The sequence below is a fragment of the Callospermophilus lateralis genome, chromosome 18 (genome assembly GCF_048772815.1).
Source record: "Callospermophilus lateralis isolate mCalLat2 chromosome 18, mCalLat2.hap1, whole genome shotgun sequence".
In the NCBI taxonomy this organism is placed as follows: Eukaryota; Metazoa; Chordata; class Mammalia; order Rodentia; family Sciuridae; genus Callospermophilus; species Callospermophilus lateralis.
Window position 1 is genome coordinate 2,785,747 of NC_135322.1, and position 18,886 is coordinate 2,804,632.

An 18,886-nucleotide genomic window follows, 5' to 3' on the forward strand; every position below is an offset into this window, starting at 1 on the left:
CTGCGTCCCTCTGTCCCCCACACGAGCTCCAGCTGGCTCACAGCCAGGGGCTCAGGGTCTGCTGCTCTGCGCCCACCTGCAGAGGAACCTGCACCTTCCCAGAGCACCTCCAGGGCTGGGAGACGACTGGCCAGCAAGGACCAGAACCCTGTGCCCAGGACGGGCTGAGGGAGCCCCGGGGAGGCCCTGGGAAGAGGACCACCCCGGGTCACCCTCACCTGGAAGGGGCCGGCTCAGGAGGGCACCAGGGAGTTTGCTGCTGGGTCCTGGCCCTGGAGGGACGAGGACAGGTCAGGCGACAGCAGAAGGGGTGAGAGGGCAGCACTGCTGTCTGAGCCTCCTGCAGGGAGCCCAGGCCCACCCCACCCAGTCCTGGGGACAGGAGCCAGGCTCTGGGAGGACAGTTCCCCTTCCTGTGGGCAGCTGATGTGACAGCCCCATGACAGGCAGAACCCGGCCTCCAAGTGGCCACACCCTGTGTGTGTCTGTCCTCCAGGCTCTGTGACCTCCTCCATCTGGACCCTGGGACCACGGGGAGGACACACCATGACCCCCACCCTCACGGCCCTGCTCTGCCTGGGTGAGATGTGAAGGAGGGAGGGGACACCCTGTTCTGGGGGGACCCAGGCCACAGCCAGGCCCTGGCCATCAGGAGACCCAGGGCCCAGGAGGCTGTGGGGGGACAGGGCCTGCTCAGGCCTCAGGGGCTCCCTCTCACAGGAACTCTCTTCCAGGGCTGAGTCTGGGACCCGGGACCCAAGGGCAGGCAGGTGAGTGTCCCTAGCTGTCCAGGTCCTCCTCCTGGGGACCAGGAGCCACCCTGGGCAGTGGGTGGAGAACAGAGTTGGGGGCTGAGGCTGGGGAGCCTGGAGGGGGCTGGGCTGAGGGCTGGGATCTGAGGGGCTATGCTGGGACCCAGCCTCTGATTCCCTTGCAGGGACCCTCCCCAAGCCCACCCTGTGGGCTGAGCCAGGCTCTGTGATCGCCTGGGGAAGGCCAGTGACCATCTGGTGTGAGGGGCCCCTGGAGGCCCAGGAGTTCCATCTGTATAAAGAGAGAATCTCAGAACCCTGGGACAGACGGAGCCCACTGGGGCCCAGGAACAAGGCCAAGTTCTCCATCCCGTCCATGACTGACCACCATGCAGGGAGATATCAATGCCACTATCTCAGCCCTGCTGGGTGGTCAGAGCGCAATGACCCCCTGGAGCTGGTGGTGACAGGTGAGAGGACACTCAGGGGTCCCAGCCCCAGGCTCTGCCCTCAGGGAGGGGGTCTGCTCCCAGGGGTCCCTCTCACAGCCCAGCTGGGGTGGTGTGGGAGGAGGGAGCCATGAACACCTGCCTCCTTCTCTCCCAGGATCCTACAGCAAACCCAGGCTCTCAGCCCTGTCCAGCCCTGTGGTGACCTCAGGAGGGAACGTGACCCTCCAGTGTGGCTCAGGGCAGGGATATGACAGGTTTGTTCTCACCAAGGAAGGACACCACCTCACCTGGACCCTGGACTCACAGTGACACCCCAGTGGGCAGGTCCAGGCCCTGTTCCCTGTGGGCCCCGTGACCCCCAGCCACAGGTGGACATTCACATGTTACGGCTATTACAGGAGCAACCCCCAGGTGTGGTCAGTGCCCAGTGACCCCCTGGACCTCCTGGTCTCAGGTGAGGAAGCTCCATCTTCCCCTGACACAGTTGGGGACATTAAGCAGGGACTTGGGGGCCTCTTCCTTAGGACGGCCCCAGGTAAGAGAAACGGGAGAGAATCAGGGACTCCTGACCAGAGTACCCAGGTGTGACAGGGTGACCTGCAGGGAGGACGGGGGGAGGGAGGGGTTGGCTGGGTCCAGCCCTCAGCCCAGGCTCCTCTTCCTCCAGGGGTGTCCAGGAAGCCCTCCCTCCTGACCCAGCAGGGCCCTGTCCTGGCCCCTGGAGAGAACCTGACCCTCCAGTGTCACTCAGACGTCACCTATGACAGATTCACTCTGTCCAAGGAGGGGACACAGGACCTCCCCCAGCGCCCTGCCCGGCAGCCCCAGGCTGGGCTCTCTCAGGCCGACTTCCTGCTGGTCCCTGTGAGCAGCTCCCACGGGGGTCGGTACAGGTGCTACGGTGGACACAGCCTCTCCTCTGAGTGGTCAGCCCCCAGTGACCCCCTGGACATCCTGGTCTCAGGTGAGGAGCCCAGAGGGTGCAGTCAGGGACCCAGACCCTGCACAGCCCTGTTGGGGAGCCCCAGGAGGTGATGGCCAGGGTGATGTGGGGTCTCAGGAGGGAGAGACAGGGAGGGACAGAGAGGACAGAGACAGGGGACACAGGGACAGGAAGGATCAGAGACAATGAGACAGACAGAGAGCACAGGGTCCTCAGAGAGAGGCCCTGGGGAGGTCTCAGCTCAGAACAGGCTGGGGCCACCGTCACCCTCCTTCCTCTCTCTAGGACAGCTCCCTGTCACACCCTCCCTCTCAGTGCAGCCTGGTCCCACAGTATCCTCTGGGGAGAACGTGACCCTGCTGTGCCAGTCACAGATCAAGATGGACACTTTCCTCCTGTGCAAGGAGGGGGCAGCTGATCCCCCCCTGCGTCTGAGAGCAGAGTACCGAGCCCCATGGTACCAGGCAGAGTTCTCCATGAGAGCTGTGACCTCAGCCCTCGGGGGGACCTACAGGTGCTATGGCTCTCACAGCTCCTCCCCCTACCTGCTGTCACGGCCCAGTGCCCCCCTGGACCTGGTGGTCTCAGGTGAGTGACCCTGACCCCATCCTCTGTGAGCTCAAGGATTCCCTCAGGGCCCTGCCCAGGACAGCTCTGGGTGGGATGGGAGGGAGGGGCCCTAGGGAGGGTCGGCCAGTGGGACTCACCCTCAGAGAGGAGGGGCCAACGGGGTCCTCCAGCCTGTGCACCCACCCATCACTGGAATCAGGAAGGTGCAGGTGGACACAGGAGGGTCCTGGGGAGGCCAGGCAGGTAGGAGGATGGGCAGAGACAGTCCCCAGGGGCAGCCTGCACCCCTCACCCTCCTGTTCTCCTCATTCCCAGGACCCTCTGGGGGCCCTGCCCCTACCTTTGGGGTCTGTCCCTAGAGCTGATCACTGAGGTGTCACTGCTCACCAGCGGCCTAGACTCCCCCCATCCCCTCCACTGCCTGAGTCTCTGGGATCTCTCCTTCCTCATCAAACTTTCCTGCAGGGATTTGTGTCCAGGGATCCAGAGCTTAGGAAATGTGGGTGGGGACCTCAGTCCCCGGGGCTCAGGGCTGGAAGGCATGAGGGTGAGGTCCAGGCAGAGGTGACTCTGGGCCCAGCCTGGGGAGGAGCAGCCAGCTGAAGTGGGGGCAGGCAGCCCAGCCCTCACCTCCCACCCACCCCAGGAGGCCCTGAGGACCAGCCCCTCTCCCCCACGGATCCAGGACCCCAGAGTGGTGAGTGAGGGGCTCTGGTGGGAGGTGGGTCCAGGGCAGGGGCTGAGCTGAGGGGGAGCAGCCCCCTCTGGAGATGCTGACGGGGACCAGCCCCTCCCCTCTGGGCCTCAGTTTCTCCCAGGGCAGAGGAGAGGCCTGGCCCTGACCTTCAAGTGCCTCTCAGGCTGACCTTGGCTGTGCCCTGCTGGGACAGGGGCCTCCAGGGAAACCTCCAGGACCTGAATCTGCAGGGCCCTGTCCCCTGTGTGCAGTGACAGTGACACTGAGCAGGGGAGGGCTCTGGGCCATCGGGGTGTCAGGCTCTTTCCCTCCAGCTCAGGGCTGAGCTCTGGGGGAGAGAAGGAGACTGGGAGTCAGACTCCCCCAGTTCAGGCCCCGCTCTGCTGCTTCCTGCTGGGGACCTGGGTGAGCCTCAGTGTCCTCTTACCTTGGTGGGTGGATGGGTGGTGGTGCCTGTCGCATGATGGACAGTTGCAGGTGTCGTGCAGTTGCTCTGGGCTCAGCTGAACTTTGCTCCAACGTGACTCAGACACAGTCCGACCCCCCAGAGCACAGAGAGGGTGAAGGACCAGGGAGAGGAGCAGAGGGGACCCTGAGGACCAGGAAGGGCTCAGAGGGGCTCCAGAGAGTCCTGTGGTGAGAAGGAGGCGAGGAGGTGGGTCCCAGGCAGGACGGGCTCCTCGGGTCACAGGTCCCCTCCTCTACTTGGTTCTCAGGAGCCACTGAGACCATCAGCCCAGCGCAGAACAGCTCAGACCCCAGCTCAGGGGAGTCAGGAGGATTCTCAGCTATGGGGCTGGACTCTGAGGGTCACGTCCTGGCCAGGGGAGGCGGCTGCCCTGGGTGGACATGTGGGGATCCTGGCCTCCCTGACCTCTGACCTCTGTGTCCAAATCCCAGCCTCACCTCCCCAGGATTACACAGTGCAGAACCTCATCCGGATGGGCGTGGCTGGCCTGGTCCTGCTGGTCCTCGGGATCCTGCTGTTTCAGGCTCAGGACAGCCAGAGAGGGACCCAAGATGCAGCCAGGAGGTGAACAGGAGAGAACAGGGCACACTCAGAGTGCAGAGCTGGGAGACGAAGGACCCTCAGGAGTCTGAAGGCCACCTGGACAGGTGGGGCTGCACCTGAGACTGTCCTGGCAGCAGAGGTGACTGGTGCAGGACCAGCTGGGTGCTGGCTGCAGAGCCTTCCCCACCATGCTGTGCGCACCCAGGGCTGGCCCACGGCTCTCTGCAGCCCTCCACGCACCAGTCTCCACTGGGAGCTATGAAGATGCCCCTGAAACACGGGACATGCAAGCCACAGGCTGGTGTCTGAGGGACAGTGTAACAGGCGCTGGTCCTGTGGACATGACTGTGAAAAATCACATTAAAACCCTGAGAGTCCGGCCGTGTGTTTGCTCTTACTGTCCACGTCCCTTCCTCCCACCCTCCACATGCTGAGGTAGCACTGCGTCACCAGGTCGTGGTGTAAATCCAAATTCCTCTGCTCACTGCTGGAGTGTGGAGAAGCATCTACCCGCAGCGTCACCTAGAGTCACCTCCTGACACGGCTTCCTGGGTCCTGCAGGGTTTCTCTCTTCATGGAATTGCTAGGGGATCTGTGTTGCCAATCATGACATTGTGAACAGAGCTGTTTCCATGAAGGGACTTGAGAGTCCACTGATAGTTCAGAGACTATCAATGCAGGTAAGGCACCCGCCAGGCCTTCCCTTCACTGGTAGTGCATGTGGTTGATGGCATGCACTTTCCTGCCCCAGGACCTTGGCTTAGCATTTCAAGGCAGGTGGGCTGCAGGCAGAGCCCCTCAGCGTGGGCATGAGCAGCCGCTCTCTCCCTCCACCTTGAGGGGAACACCCAGGGCAGAGCGTGGGGCGGGTGCTCTTTGCTCTCCTCCCTTCTCTGTCCCAGGCCTGGTCCTGCACACCTGGTCTCTGCGTGGTCCTGCAGACCTGTGTCCGTCCCTCTGCAGGTGGGCTGGTGGCCATCCTCACCCTGGATTCCTGCACCTGAGCTCAGGTGCTCAGTGGCTCTCCTGCCTGGTCCTGGGCGGCGTCTCTGAAGTCCTGGATCTGGGGTCTGTGTCTGATGGTAACTGGGGACTCCCTGTCATTGTCCTCCCACTGGGTCTCTGTGTCCTCCTTTCTCCTCCTGGTGCTCCAGGTGCACAGGTGACCCCTGTGTCCCTTGGTCCTGGAGGCTCTGACCTTGCAGTCTTGTTCTTTTCCAGTCTTGAGGTTTCCGCTGCTGCAACCTCCAGCTGAGAGCTGCCCTCCTGGTGCCGCCCCGAGCGCCCCTGAGGCCCTCCCCGTGTCCTGCCAGCCCTTCTGGCCTCTGGTGGCTCTAAGTCTCTTCCTGGGACACTGTCTGTTCCCGAGAGCTGCTCACTGTCAGCCAGAGCCCTGGGCATCTCTGTGACTGTTTTAGATTCCTGTTCTCTCCACTCCCGCCTCACTGCCTGTGGGCTCCCAGGGTGGCGCCAAGCTGTGTTCTCCCTCTGGGGACACCTGGGGTTCACTTCCTGACCGCTGGACTTGTGCTGGATAGGGTCAGCCCTAACAGACCCTGGAGAGGTGGGAGAAGTGCTGTAGCCCTCAGGATCCTGACCACCCTTCAGCCCCCAGGTGCCCCTGGCCAGGGTTTCACCCCTATTTGTTGCAGAGGGTTAAGATGCCAGGGGAGCGTGGCCTGCGGGCTCTGCAGCAGGGGCTGTCCCTAACACTGGACATGTGCATACTTCTGAGGAAGCCCAGGTCCCTGCTGTGGCCCTGGCCCTGCCCACCTCCTGCAGGCCTTGGGCTCCTCCTGTCCTGGTGTTGCAGAAGATAAGCTGGTGGCCCTGGGTTCCTCCTGCAGCCCACAGGGTGCACCTGGAGTCATCTCCTCTGGCCCAGTCCCTGGGCATCATCCCCTGGGGTGGCAGTTCCTGTACATGGGCTTTTCAGGAAAGCTAAGGTGTGCGGCTAGGCATGTGTCCAGCAGTGCACGGTCAGTTCTGTCTCTCCGTGAGCAGGTGCCCTGGACAGGGAGCTTCACAGTGCTTCTCAGGGTTTCTGTCCCACACAGGGGAGACCGAGGGCTGCAGGGGGCAGGAGCTGGCCCATCCTGTCCAGGTCAGCCAGGCTCTGGTAAAGCCCCAGCAGACGGGCTGTGCAGCTCCCTCTCCTGCAGAGCTGGGACAAGGGCAGAGCGTCCAGCATTGGGTCTTCAGTGGCCACAGCAATCGTCCACCTGGACCTGGGGCCAAAGCCAGAATCCTCCCAGTTCCCAGCCTCCCCACCCCATCTCCTAAGGAGGTTGCAGGTTAACCAGGACGGAGCCCCTCCCATGCTCCCTGCACCCCTACCCAAAGCCCTCTTGGAGAGGGTCGATGAGGACCCCCTCAGGACGAGGAAACGGAGGGTCAGAAAAGTGGTATCAATGGTCACGGGTACACAGGAAGGACAGGCAGGAATTCTTATTCTGGTACCAAGAATTGAACCCAGGAGCCCCCTCCCACTATCCCCAGTCCGTCTATTTTTTTTTAGTTTGAGACAGGGTTTGCTAAGTTGCTTAGGTTCTCCCTAAATTGCTGAGACTAGCCTCAAACTTGTCATCCTCCTGCCTCAGTCTCTAGAGTTTCTGGGATGGCAGGGTAACCAGGAATTTTTAAAGATCAGCTTCTGCCCTGCACACCCAGAGCTCAAACCTCAGAGTTGTGTCCCACACGTGACCCAGTCATGGGTGGAGGTAGCAATGGGGCTCAAGGCAGGACACTGGGGTTGTTTCTTAGAACGGGGGAGGGGTGCGCTGGATGAAAAACAGGGAAGTGCATTAAGGCAAAGTTTAGTAGAAACAAACCACACTCCAGAGTCTGGAACAGACATTTCTTATTTATTTAATTTTTGGTAGCAGGGATTGAACCCAGGGGTTCTTTACCACTGAGCCACAGCCCAGCCCTTTATATGTTATAATTTGAGACAGGGTCTCACTAAGTTGCTTAGGTCACTAAGTTGCTGAGGCTGGCCTTGATCTTGCCATCCCCCACCTCAGCCTCCTGAGCTACAAGAATTACAGCCCTGGGCCACCAGCCTGGCTCTTGTTATTTCCTTCACTTTCCCTGGTCTCTGTGCTCATCCCCAGCAGGAAGCGCCAGGTGAGCTGCACAGCTAGGTGCTCAGGGTCTGCAGCTCTGCCCTCCCCTGAAGAGGGAGCCTGCGTCTCCCCAGAAGCATCTCCAGGGCTGGGGGATGGCTGGCCCTGGCAAGGGGCTCACCACCCTGTGCCCTGGACAGGCTGAAGGGGGATGGAGCCCCAGGGAGGCCCTGAGAGGGGAGGACCAGCCCTGGGTCACTCTCACCTGGAAGGGCCAGCTCAGGAGGGCAGCAGGTGTATTCCGTGCTGTGTCCCCTGGAGGGAGGAGGACAGATCAGACAGACCGTGGGGGTGGACAGAGGAGACCCAACTCTGTCTGAAGGGCCTGCAGAGACACTGCATCCTGAGATGGCCACATTCCTAGGAAAACAAGACCATGCAGGGAGGCGGGCTGACCCTTCCTGTGGGGCTTCTGGTGGACGTGAAGCCAGAATGAGACAGGCAGGCAGTAAAGGTAGGTAAACGGAGTCAGGTGGGATCAAGGAGGCCAACTTTGAGTGAGTCCAGGAAGGTGGAGCCGTCCCCTGAGGGACTGAAATGTTAACTCCTTCAGCCCTTCCCCCACCCTTATCAAGACCTGCCCCTGCTCCAGCCTGCTGCTGAGGTCACCTGTCCCAGGAGTGGCCCCTGCCTGGGGGAGCTACTAGGTTGTTAATCAGTGTGTCCTGGGGGCACCATCCTGCCCTCCCCTTCAGCCCACCTGGGTCCCCCTTTTGGCCTCCCACAGAGCATTCCTGGGCCTAGCCAGGTAGACAGGAAGGAGAGAGACCAGGGGAAGAGGGCAGGAGAAGAAGGAAGCCCAGGACATATAAAAAGGCAGAACCCCTCGCTTCTGGGGACACCAGGACACCAGCTATGGCCCCTCCTGGGAGAAGTGTACGTCCCCTGTTTTAAATAAACCCCACTTTACATGCTGCCTCGGCTGCTTCTCTACTGTTCCCACTTCAACATGTGACGGAGCAGGACTCCTCACAGAACCCAGGTATCCACAGCCCAGGGAGGGAGAACTGGCCAAGGGCTGCTTAACTCCCCTCTCCTGAAACGGCTGTGGCCAGGTGGGGGCCAGGAGGGGCACCAGGCCTCCTCCCCTCCCTTAGGACAGCAGGGCCTGTGCTGTGTGTCCTGCAGGCCCCTGGCTGGGCTCCTGGAGGTCAGTGTCATAATCCAGGGATGCACTATCCTGACCTCCCCTTAGGGGTCTCAGTACTGTCCACACGTGGCCTCTACAGTTGGTCGGCCACAGGTTTTCCTCTGCTGGACAAGGTACTAACCACAACTTCTCAAAAGACTACAAAGGGCTAAAAATAATACAAAACAAAAACAAACAAACAAACAAAATGGGAGTTCATAACTCACTTGAAGCTAATGTATGAAATACGATATGTCAAGAGCTTTGTAAGGTTTTGAACAACCAATAAAAAAAAAAAGAACGTTTGTAAACAGGTTGCTACCTGCAATTTAAAATTCACTGGTTTAGATTAGTTTTTTAAAGAGAAACTAAAACTGGCTGGGCATGTCTTAAATGAAGACATATTGATTTTATGAAATCATCTTATTTTTGAAGTGCTTACAAACATCATTTTAACACACAGTTCTATAATTCATTTGGGATGGTATTACAAAGAAATTAGTTGTTTAGCAACAATTTTTTAAAAAAAAACTTTAAAAAGCTGTAATGTTTTCTGCTCTTTCCAGTGTAAATTTCTTACTATTTTTTTAAAGCAAATATTTAATTTTGGCTTGTAATTGCTAAATTTTGGATAATTTTGCAAACAAACTTACTTTTCTTCTCTGTGAAAACCTGCAATATGATATCTAGGCTTCTCTCTGTAGGCTTATGTTGAAACTGTTAAATGAAAAATTCTTGCTTAGAGCTTTATACATTTCATTAAACCTAAACAATGAAATATTAAAGTTTATAAAGTCTTGATCATTAAAAAAAAATTAAAACAAATAAACAAACAAACAAACCGAGGTGAACTTCTCCAGCCAGCCGGGAAAAGCCACCGAGGAACCCAGCCTAATTCCACCTTAAGATCAGGAGCATCTCATCACAAAGTCATAAAAGTGAATCTCTGCTTTGGTATAAATTACTGGAATTCCTAAACTTGCTTGGAATTCCTGCCTGTGCCTTGAACTCACCCCTGCCTGGCTTTCCCTGAGCACAAAACAACCCTCTCTAAAACCTCATGGGCACCTCATAAATCCTGATGTTGGGATCTGAATTTGCTCCCTACCTTGAAATATCATGCCATGTACATCATTAACCTGCTCTATGCCTTTGTATTGTGCTTGTCAAATCCTGTTAGCTGTAAGTTCTGCAGACACCCGCTTTGCAACTTTCTGTGCTATAAAACCTTGTTCCTGGAGCGCTGGGGGCTGCTCTCTGGCCTGCATTGGGAGAGACAGCCGCTATCAGCTCTTCTTTGTGTACACAATACAAGCTTGCCTTAATTTGATTTAAAATTGCAGTCAGAGGTCTTTTCTTTGCTTCGGGATTCAACACAACTCTACCATGGTTCCATTTCACCCAGTCAGGAATGCTTTCTCATTAAAAAAAAAAAAAAAAAAAAAACCTGCATCTGGTTTTCATTTTGGATGTCTCCATTGCAGTATCTTCAATGCCAGTCCACTACTCTCTACTACTTTACTGTTCAACATCTGGTTTATGTCTTTACTTTTTGGCAGTTTTTGTATCTAGAAGTTCCATTTCATCCCCCCGCCCACAAACAGACACACTTATCTCTACTTATTTGCTAAACTTTTTGAAAATACAGAATGCAGTTATGGTGAATGGTTTGGTGCTGGGATTGACCCAGGGCCTCACATGTGCAAGGCATGTGCTCCACCACTGAGCCATCCCCCCTACCCCTACAAGGACTGTTTTAATGTCTTTCTCTACCAATTCTAACATCCCTGTACATGGGCTAAGCACCACACACCAAGCCAAGAAACCCCAGGACCTCAGCAAATGCCAGGTCCCTGTGGTGGGCCCAGGAGTGTGAGATCAACCCCAGGTGTTCTGTGGACGGGTGCTGTTGTTCCTCCCCGCTGCCTGTCTGGTAATGGTGGATGGGAGGCCAGACAGTGTTCCCTTACTCTGTAGGTGCAGAATGTGTTTGTATTCCTGTCAGTGCTCTGAAGCTTTGTTCTAGAACTATCACAAGAGCCTGGGAAGCAGTTTGATGTTTTAGGTATTATTTGCAAGAAGTCAAACTAGAGCTGCATTTACCTAGAGGTGCCTAGTACTCACCACTAAAGGAGGCCCCTCTGTACTCTGTGCCTACACCAGTGTCCTGCACCACCCTCCAGGGCACCCTAGAAGGACAATCAGCAGGTCTTTGTGCAGAAATCTTGCAGGGAGGAAAGATTGGGATGCTTTATTCAAAGTGCGGGAGAAAAACAAAGCCAAACAAGACTTTCCTTCAGGAGTGAAGGGGAGAGGGAAACTCCAGAGAAATAACTGTGGAGGGACCTTATCACCACTCTATCTGCCTTTCAAGAAATGCTGAGTGGAGGTCTCCAGGTTAAATATTGCACAAAAAGAATGAAAGTACAAACTCACAGTAAAGCAAAATGTAGAGAAGCTCCGAAGTCTGATTTCATGATGTGATGGACATTTTACCTCTAGCATAAAGCTTAAAGGCAGGAGTATGTTAAAAATCTATAGTTACAATAATTCCCTCTTGTAGCCAGAGGAAGAGGGGTACCAGGAACACCAGAAAAATCACAAGAGAATTAACACAGTGGACATACTACGTCCACACCTATGATAATTACAGTGAATGTGAATGAATTACATCTCTGATCAACACACACAGGAGACTGCAGAGATCTTGAAATAATGTGCAACTCCATGCAGCCAATCAGAGACTCCCTGTAGCTCCCAGGACCCACATGGGCAGAGAGTGATGGGACAGAGGGATTCCATGCAAATTGAAGCCCAAAGTGAGAAGAAATACCAACTCCATGTCAGGAAGAAAGACTTCTAGTCTGAAAGTGCCATGGTGGACAGAGTCTGGGTGACGAGACTTCACCAAAGGGGAAGCAGGTTTTGGGGCCTGTGTGGCTAAGGCTGGGGTCAGGTAGACTTTCTGGGAGAGGCAGGGCTGGGGACAAGTTCCTGATTCCCAGCAGGCAGCTGCAAATGTCCTGTGAGGAGCTGAGACTTCCCAACCTGGAGGTCATTGCTCAGGTGAGAGACGGAAGCCCCAACTGCTGACCTCACCAAGGCAGGAAGGAGAGATTGGGAAATGGCCCTCGCTCGTCATGGGAGCTGCTAGAGCACAAAGGAGGAGGAGGACAGTGGAGGGAAGGGACATGAACAGGGAAGTGGTACACGATCATGCACAAAGAAGGACGGGAGACCAGGAAGGTGTGGAGCCAGGGCCCAGGTGCTGGGTGTCCAGCGTGGAGGCCACCCTAAGACACAGAAGCCAACACTGAGAGGCTGGGGTGTGTCCACGCGGCTCCCTGGTGCATGTCGAGGACGTGTTCAGACCCTGCAGAGTGTCCAGGTCCAGAGTGCACAGTCCATGGTGGCCTCTGGGTCCCTGGGGCCCACATGGGCTGAGTCCTGTGGGCATCTCCCTGGGCCCTGGGGTCAGGCTCTCTGGAGGAGGCTCTCTTCTCTCTGTGACCTGAGCCAGCTGTGCCAGGCTTCTCCCAGAAGCACCCCCAGGGCCACCAAGACCAGCCCAGCCAGGCCCAGGCGGACACAGTTCAGCTCCATGGAGTTCTGGGGGGTGGAGGCTGGAAGAAGAAGGACACAGCAGACTGTCAGGCCAGGTCACGGCAGGTGGACAAGACCCCCCCAGGGCCCTGAAATAGGAGCCACTCCCCACTTTCCAGGCCAGAACCTGTCCCCGTGGGCACTACCCCATGCAGAGTCCCAGGTGACCTACTGTGGGGAGCTCACTCCTGTGGGTGGGGCTGATGTCACGTGGGACTCCTAGGAGTCAGAGGCTGGTGAAGGGCGGGGCAGCCTCTGCCCTAGGCTGACCTTGGCCTCCTGACCCTTCTCCTGACTGTCCTGTCATGGGATCCCCCTGCCCCACCTCCCCTGCTCCCTGTGTCCCCCCAGGTCTCCCAGTGAACAGCAGGACCCTGGGGACAGGGGACTGGAGCACACACAGCTGCCTTTGATCAAACTCAGCTCCAAGTCTAAGGCAGAGGTCACCCTGGAGAAAACGGGGGAGAGCAGCCCCTGCCACATGAGGATGAGAGGAGAGCTCAGGGCCTGGAGGTGCCCACAGCCCACTGTGAGAACCAGCCAGGGAGGGCAGAGGTGTGACCCTGGGCTGCACCAGGGCTGTCTCTGCTCTGCCAGTTCATCCAGCCCGACGTCTGCTGGACCTCTGAGTGTCCCCATCCCTCCTCTCAGCCCAAAGCCCAGCATCTGAGGCCTTGGGAAAGGGGTCAGGGTAGGTGACCCCTGTGTGTGTCCCTAGGGCAGGATGGATGGACTCTGCTTGCCCTTCACTGGGTGACCCTCCTCCCCCAACACCCAGGGTCTCCTGGGGACACAGTGCTGAGCTACAGTGAGCAGGACCCAGAGTGCATGGGGCTGGGGTCCCAGGTGCATCCCCAGCCCAGTGCACCCTGGAGCTGACCTCCTGAGCTGGTGATTGACAGAGCTCTGGGGTCTGCAGGTCCCAATGGAGTCTCAGTGCACAGGACCCTGACACGTCACCTCACAGACACTGGGGAAGCCCTGACAGGACCAGGGTCCCCACAGCATGGGGACAGGGAGGGATGACGGAGGGTCCACACAGGGTCTCCTCCTCCTGGAAGACAGCAGAGGGGGCAGGTGAGACTGATCCACCCAGACAGCTGGACCAACAGGACACACAGTGGGGGATACTCCACCCTGTCACATGGACAGGGAGGCAGAGGTGACCATGATGGTCTGCGGTCAGGATGGGGTGGGCGTCAGCATGACCACTCCACACCTGGTCACCTGCCAGGAGCCACGTCCCTGCCCTGGGGCCACATCCTGAGAGGTGCAGGTATGTCATGGCTCCTTCCCGCCAGGTGCCTGCTCACCTGTGGAGACCATGGTGGACTCTACAGAGCTGACCTGCTTTACAAAAGTACCTGTGGGCCTGCCTGGAGCACAGGTAGTCACACACCTGAGGTCTCTGGGCTCCTGTGGACCTCCCTCACCTCCCACAGTGTCCCCTAACTCCTGCCTGGGCCCTCTCCTGTACCCTGGATTATGGGTGACCTTTGCAGACCCCCAGGGAGGGCAAGGAGACCTGGGGACCCAGGTGGCACCTGATCTGATCCTGCTGTGCACCCACCAGCACTCACCAGCAGGTCCTGGTCATGGGCAGACAGGGTGGGGAGCCTCACCCAGGACACAGGGTCAGGAGGTCCAGGCACTGACCTCACCTAGGGGCCACTGTGCCAACAGTAAGTACCCAGGATACTGGGGACCTGTCAGAGCCTCAGGATAAACTAGTGAGTGCCCCCAGAACTGACTGGGGCCCACCCCTGGACACTGTGCATCTGGCCCCCAGGATGTCTGGGTTACAGCAGAATTCACAGAGAAGGGAGAGAAGACTTGGCTTTAAATGGAGAATGTCCCCTGTCCCTCTCTGGGATGGAGTGACCCTCTGGACCCTAACTCTAGACTGAGCACACACAGGACATGGACCATTACATTCCAAAGCCAAGGTCAGGGTTATCCCTAGACCAAATGACCTGCCCAGTGGGAGGGGACTACACCAGATGTCACCCTCAGCCACCCAGGCTCTGGCCCCGTGGGAAGGACAGTGAACACACCATCTGAGTGAAAAGACACTGTTCTAGAAGGGGTCTACCCCAGACATCTCTGGGAACCCCTCCCCACCCAGCAGCAGGGCCAGTTCCATGCCCATCCCATGCTGGAGCTGTGTCCAGGTCACACAAAGTGGCCCATGAGACCAGGGTTCCAGGGACCTCAGGGCAAAAAGGGCTGAGGGGACACTGTGCAGAGGGAGGAGCCTGGGGTCAGGTGGGGGCAGGAGGCTGTGGACAGGATGGCAGCTGGGACAGGGTCCAGGACCCGGAGACCAACCTGATGGCTGAGCTGGGACTGGGGAGGGGGCCTGGGTGACGTCCTCCCTGCTCAGCACCAGCCTCAAGTCTTCACTGAGCTCAGACCACGTGGACTTAGGTAGCGGCAGTGATAACGCCCAGCAGTGTCCTCACTCATGGAGGGGAACAGGAACCTGGCCTCTCGCTCAGAAGGTGAACTGTTCTTCTTATCCCAGAACACGGGACTTCCCTTCTTCTCCAGGCGAAAGTCCTCAAACCCAGCAGGGCCCCGGCACACGATGGTCACGGGCCTCCCCCGGGGGATCACAGGGCCTGGCTCAGCAGAGATGGAGGGTCTGGGCAGGGCCCCTGGGAGGAAGCAGACAGCGGCTCAGCGTCCACTGGGAGGAGTGGCTGTGCCACAGATTGAATTCAGGTGCACAGCCCAAGGTTCTTGGCCAATTTACAGAGCTGTGCAGCTGCGGTCACTCTGTGGCTTCACAATTACCCTCCTCCCTGCATCCCTCTCCCTGGGCTCACCTCCTGGGTTGGCTGCAAGACCTCCCTGTGTCCCCTCCCTATGTCCCCTCCTGTGTCCTTTCCCTATATCCCTTTGCTATGTCCTTCCTATGTCCCCTTTCCATGTCCCCCTCCCTGTGTCTCCTCCCCATGTCCCATCACTGTTTCACCCTCCCCATGTCCTTTCCAATGTCCCCTTCCCATGTCCCCCTCCACTTTTCCCCTCCCTGTGTCCCCTCCCTATGTCCCTTTGTAGTGTCCCCTCCCACTGTCCTCTCTCTGTCCCCTCCCTGTGTCTCCTCCTGTACACATCCTGTGTCCTCTCCCTCTGTCCCCTCCCTGTGTCCCCTCCCTCTGTCCTTCCTGTGTCCCCTCCCTGTGTCCCCTCCTGTGCAGATCCTCCCTACTGTTGCAGCTGCTCTCCCACCTGGTGAGGAGGACCTGACTCCAGGTACATCCTGTCTGGCTCGGGGTCCCAGGGACCCTGGGCATCCTGGCCCTGCTGTGTCTGTGCCCACCCCTCCTTGCCCCGGGCCAGGTCCAGGGGCCTCTGCTGAGCCTCTGCCTCGGGGTGTCCTCTACACTGTCCCCTCCTTCTCAGCCTGTTAGCACTTGCTGGCTGGTCACCTGCTGCACAGCTGGCCTCCTGCTCAGACCCCTCTGCCCACTGGAATGTCCCACCCTTGGGCCCACCCAGTCCATCTCCTCCCCTCATCTCCCTCAGTCCTGGTCCCATGTCTGTCCACTCAGAGCCCCTCTGTGTGCTGCAGGAGCAGGAGGGGCACAGACACAGTCTCCTGGGGAGGGGGGACGGGCAGGTGGAGACCCTGTCCAGGTCCACAGCTGTGACCCTGCACAAGTGTCCCTGGGCACATCAGGGCACAGAGGAGGTGGCGCTGTGCTCCCTGGGACATGGGGCACCTGGCTGAGACCTAGGACAGGTGTCGGGCCCCTGCCCCTCCCACAGGGCCCAGGGTGGGAGAAGCCAGGTGCCTGTCACTCAGGACACTGCAGCCAGAGGTGGAGCGAGTCCAGGGGCCTCTTGGTGGACAGCCACTGGCCTGCTTGGGGACTGTGGCTGGTAACGGTGTGGGCTGCACAACTGCTGAGGGGCAGGAACGGACGCTCTCCACCAACACGGGTAAGTGGGAGAGGCCAGGCCTGCTGACCCCACCTACCCACTCCCAGGTGGCCATCAGAGCATCCTGCCGCGTCCCCAGACACACGGCCACCATGTCAGGGAGAGCACTGTGCTCAGCCCAGGACACCACAGGAGACAGGCAGAGACACAGGGACTGATGAGGGCCACACTGGGGTTGCCCACACATGGGACACTCTTAAGGTCCCCAGCTCCTGGATCCACATGCCCCTGTCCACAGCTGCCCTGTGAGGAGGCCTGGGACCTGCACTCACCCTCCTGTGCGTGGATCGCCTGGCCCAGGCAGAGCCCTGGAAGAGAAGCCCAGTGAGAAGAGCGCCCCATTCCCCCAGAGCTGGGCCAGCAGGGCCTGGGGGAGCCTGGGCACTCAGCCTCCCTGCTTCCCAGGCCACCTGCTCCCCAGGGTCAGGTTGGCCTCCTTCCTGCTCTGGGGTGGCTGCAGACCTCCAGGTCCCCTTCCAAGAGGCTCTCTGCTGCCCAGTCCTTCCCAAGACTGGGCCTGTCCCCAATCCAGGTGTCTGCCTCTAGGACCCAGTGCTCCCTGGTCACACTGAGCCTGGGCAGAGGTGAAGGGCAGCCCCGGGGCAGGGCACAGAGTCTGCTGGGTTTGCTGGGCTCAGGCCTATGCAAGGAAGGGACCTGTTCCTGCCCTGTCACCTCCACCCACCCAGTCCCCACCTTCCAGGACTCACCAAGGGCCAGGAGGGCAATGGAGCAGGGGGCCATGGCTCAGGCTCCTGCAGTCTCCCTGTCTGGAGCTGGGGCCCCACAGAGGACACAGGGCACAGGATGTGCTGGCTGGGCCCCTCTGGGGTGTCTACATCATGCCCCACAGAAAGAGGAAGAGGTCGCTGCCTCCTTTCCTCTTCCCACAGTGACAGAGGGAGGCCTCGGCTGCCTGGGACATTTCTGACCTGTGCTCAGATGTGCTGAGAGTCCCCTGACCTGTGGCCTCACTGTAAATCTAGGGGACAAGGCAGAACACAGGCCCTGCTACAGACTGACTGGGTCCCACCAGCTCCACAAAGAGCCGCTGTCTGTCCTGGGAAAGACGTTAGACCCCTAAAGCTGGACGTCCTCATGTCAGTGTGGGAGCCGCACTCCTGCTGAGCCTCTAAGGGAGCATTTGCCAAAGTTCAATCAGGACATTAACACCTTGAGGGTGTCCCAGTGGAGATAAAGACTAGACCAAGGAGGAGCAGGCCAGAGTGGAAGGGACGGTCCCCAAGTGCCCTGAGCACAGCCCTGGTCTCACCTTGATGGTGGGACTCTACGGTGCAGACCTGAGCTGTGTCAGGGCCTCGGGGATCCCAGGGCAGGAAGGAAGCCCAGGGCTCAGCCTGGTTGAGGGTCAGGGAAGACCCCCCTTTGCTCACCAGGTTCCAGAAGCCCCTGCTGCATGGTAACAGTGAGCTCAAGCTCTTGCAAACCTGCGTGGGCTGTGGAGTCCATGTGTGTGATATCCACCAGTGCCGTGGAGGAAGGCACCACAGTGGGGTTCATTTGTCATGTTCATAGTGCACACAGCATTCTGTCCACGTCAATGCCCAGGACTCCCTCTTCCCCCATCCCCCTATCCTGCCTTCCTTCACTCTACTGGACAGTCTTCTTTCTACTAAGTTAGTTTTAGTTGGTGCATTTCTGTTACATATAAATTGATATGCATCCAGGTCTGTTCACACTGCAGACAGCATGACCCGGTCCACTTCCCCCCAGGTCCTCCCTGTTGCCCTCCCTCCTTCCTGATCCTTGGTCCCCAACTCTGCTCAACTGCTCTCCCTCTATTTTTATGAGATCTCTTTATCATTCCTTTTTTCTCTTTAGCTTTTGCAGAAAATGTCATAATTTCCTTCTTTTTTTTTTTGGCTGGGTAGAACTCCACTGTGTGTATAAATCATATTGTCTTTAGTCATTTATCTGTTGACAGGTACCTGGACTGGTTCCATAATTTGGCTATTGTGCATTCTGCTGCTATTCACATTGATGTGGCTCTACCTCTGTAGTATGCTGATTTTAGGGTTTGTTTGTTTTTTTTATAAATACCAAGAAGTGGGGTCACTGGGTCATATGGTGGTTCTATTCCTAGTCTTTTGAGGAATCTCCATAGTGTTCTCCAAAGTGGTTGTGCTACTTTGCAGTCCCACCAAGAAAGTATGCGAGTCCTTTCTCCTCACATTCTTGCCAGTAGTCATTGGTATTTGTATTCTTGAAGATTGCCCTTCTAACCAGTGTGGGATGGGATCTTAGCACGATTTTGATTTGTATCTCTGATTGTTAGAGATGTGGAAACTTTTTTCATATGATTGTTGGTCACTTGCAATTTTTCTTTTGAGAAATGTCTCTTTTTGTTATTTGGCTATTTATTGAGCATGTTATTAGCTTTATAGGTGTTATGTTTTTTCAGTTCTTTATATATTCTTGTTATTAATTCCCTATTGGAAAAGAAGATGGCAAAGATTTGGTCACATTCTGTTCACCAGATATAGAAGTCTTCTGGTGCATTGTTTAGTTCCCTTAAGAACAGCATTGTTATCAGTAATGAAAGATACTTGGACTCATTTTTCTTCTATTTGTATTCCTTTAATTTCCTTCTCTTGCCTGATTGCTCTGGCTACAGTTTCAAGAACTATATTGCAC

At 57.3% G+C, this 18,886-nt stretch overlaps 2 protein-coding genes across 2 annotated transcripts; one reads left to right on the forward strand and one right to left on the reverse strand.

The window, feature by feature from the left end:
• Positions 1-488: 488 nt before the first annotated feature.
• LOC143383983 (leukocyte immunoglobulin-like receptor subfamily A member 6) lies at positions 489-4,540 on the forward strand. The gene is given in 8 exon segments (XM_077105920.1): positions 489-580; positions 735-770; positions 938-1,222; positions 1,359-1,658; positions 1,872-2,168; positions 2,433-2,735; positions 4,131-4,175; positions 4,315-4,540. Coding segments are annotated over 8 exon segments (1,437 nt in total). The 5' UTR covers positions 489-546; the 3' UTR covers positions 4,452-4,540.
• Positions 4,541-12,154: 7,614 nt separating this feature from the next.
• Lair1 (leukocyte associated immunoglobulin like receptor 1) lies at positions 12,155-17,007 on the reverse strand. Its single transcript, XM_077105882.1, is given in 5 exon segments — positions 12,155-12,303; positions 14,612-14,710; positions 14,713-14,940; positions 16,504-16,539; positions 16,942-17,007. Coding segments are annotated over 5 exon segments (546 nt in total). The 5' UTR covers positions 16,976-17,007.
• Positions 17,008-18,886: the final 1,879 nt, after the last annotated feature.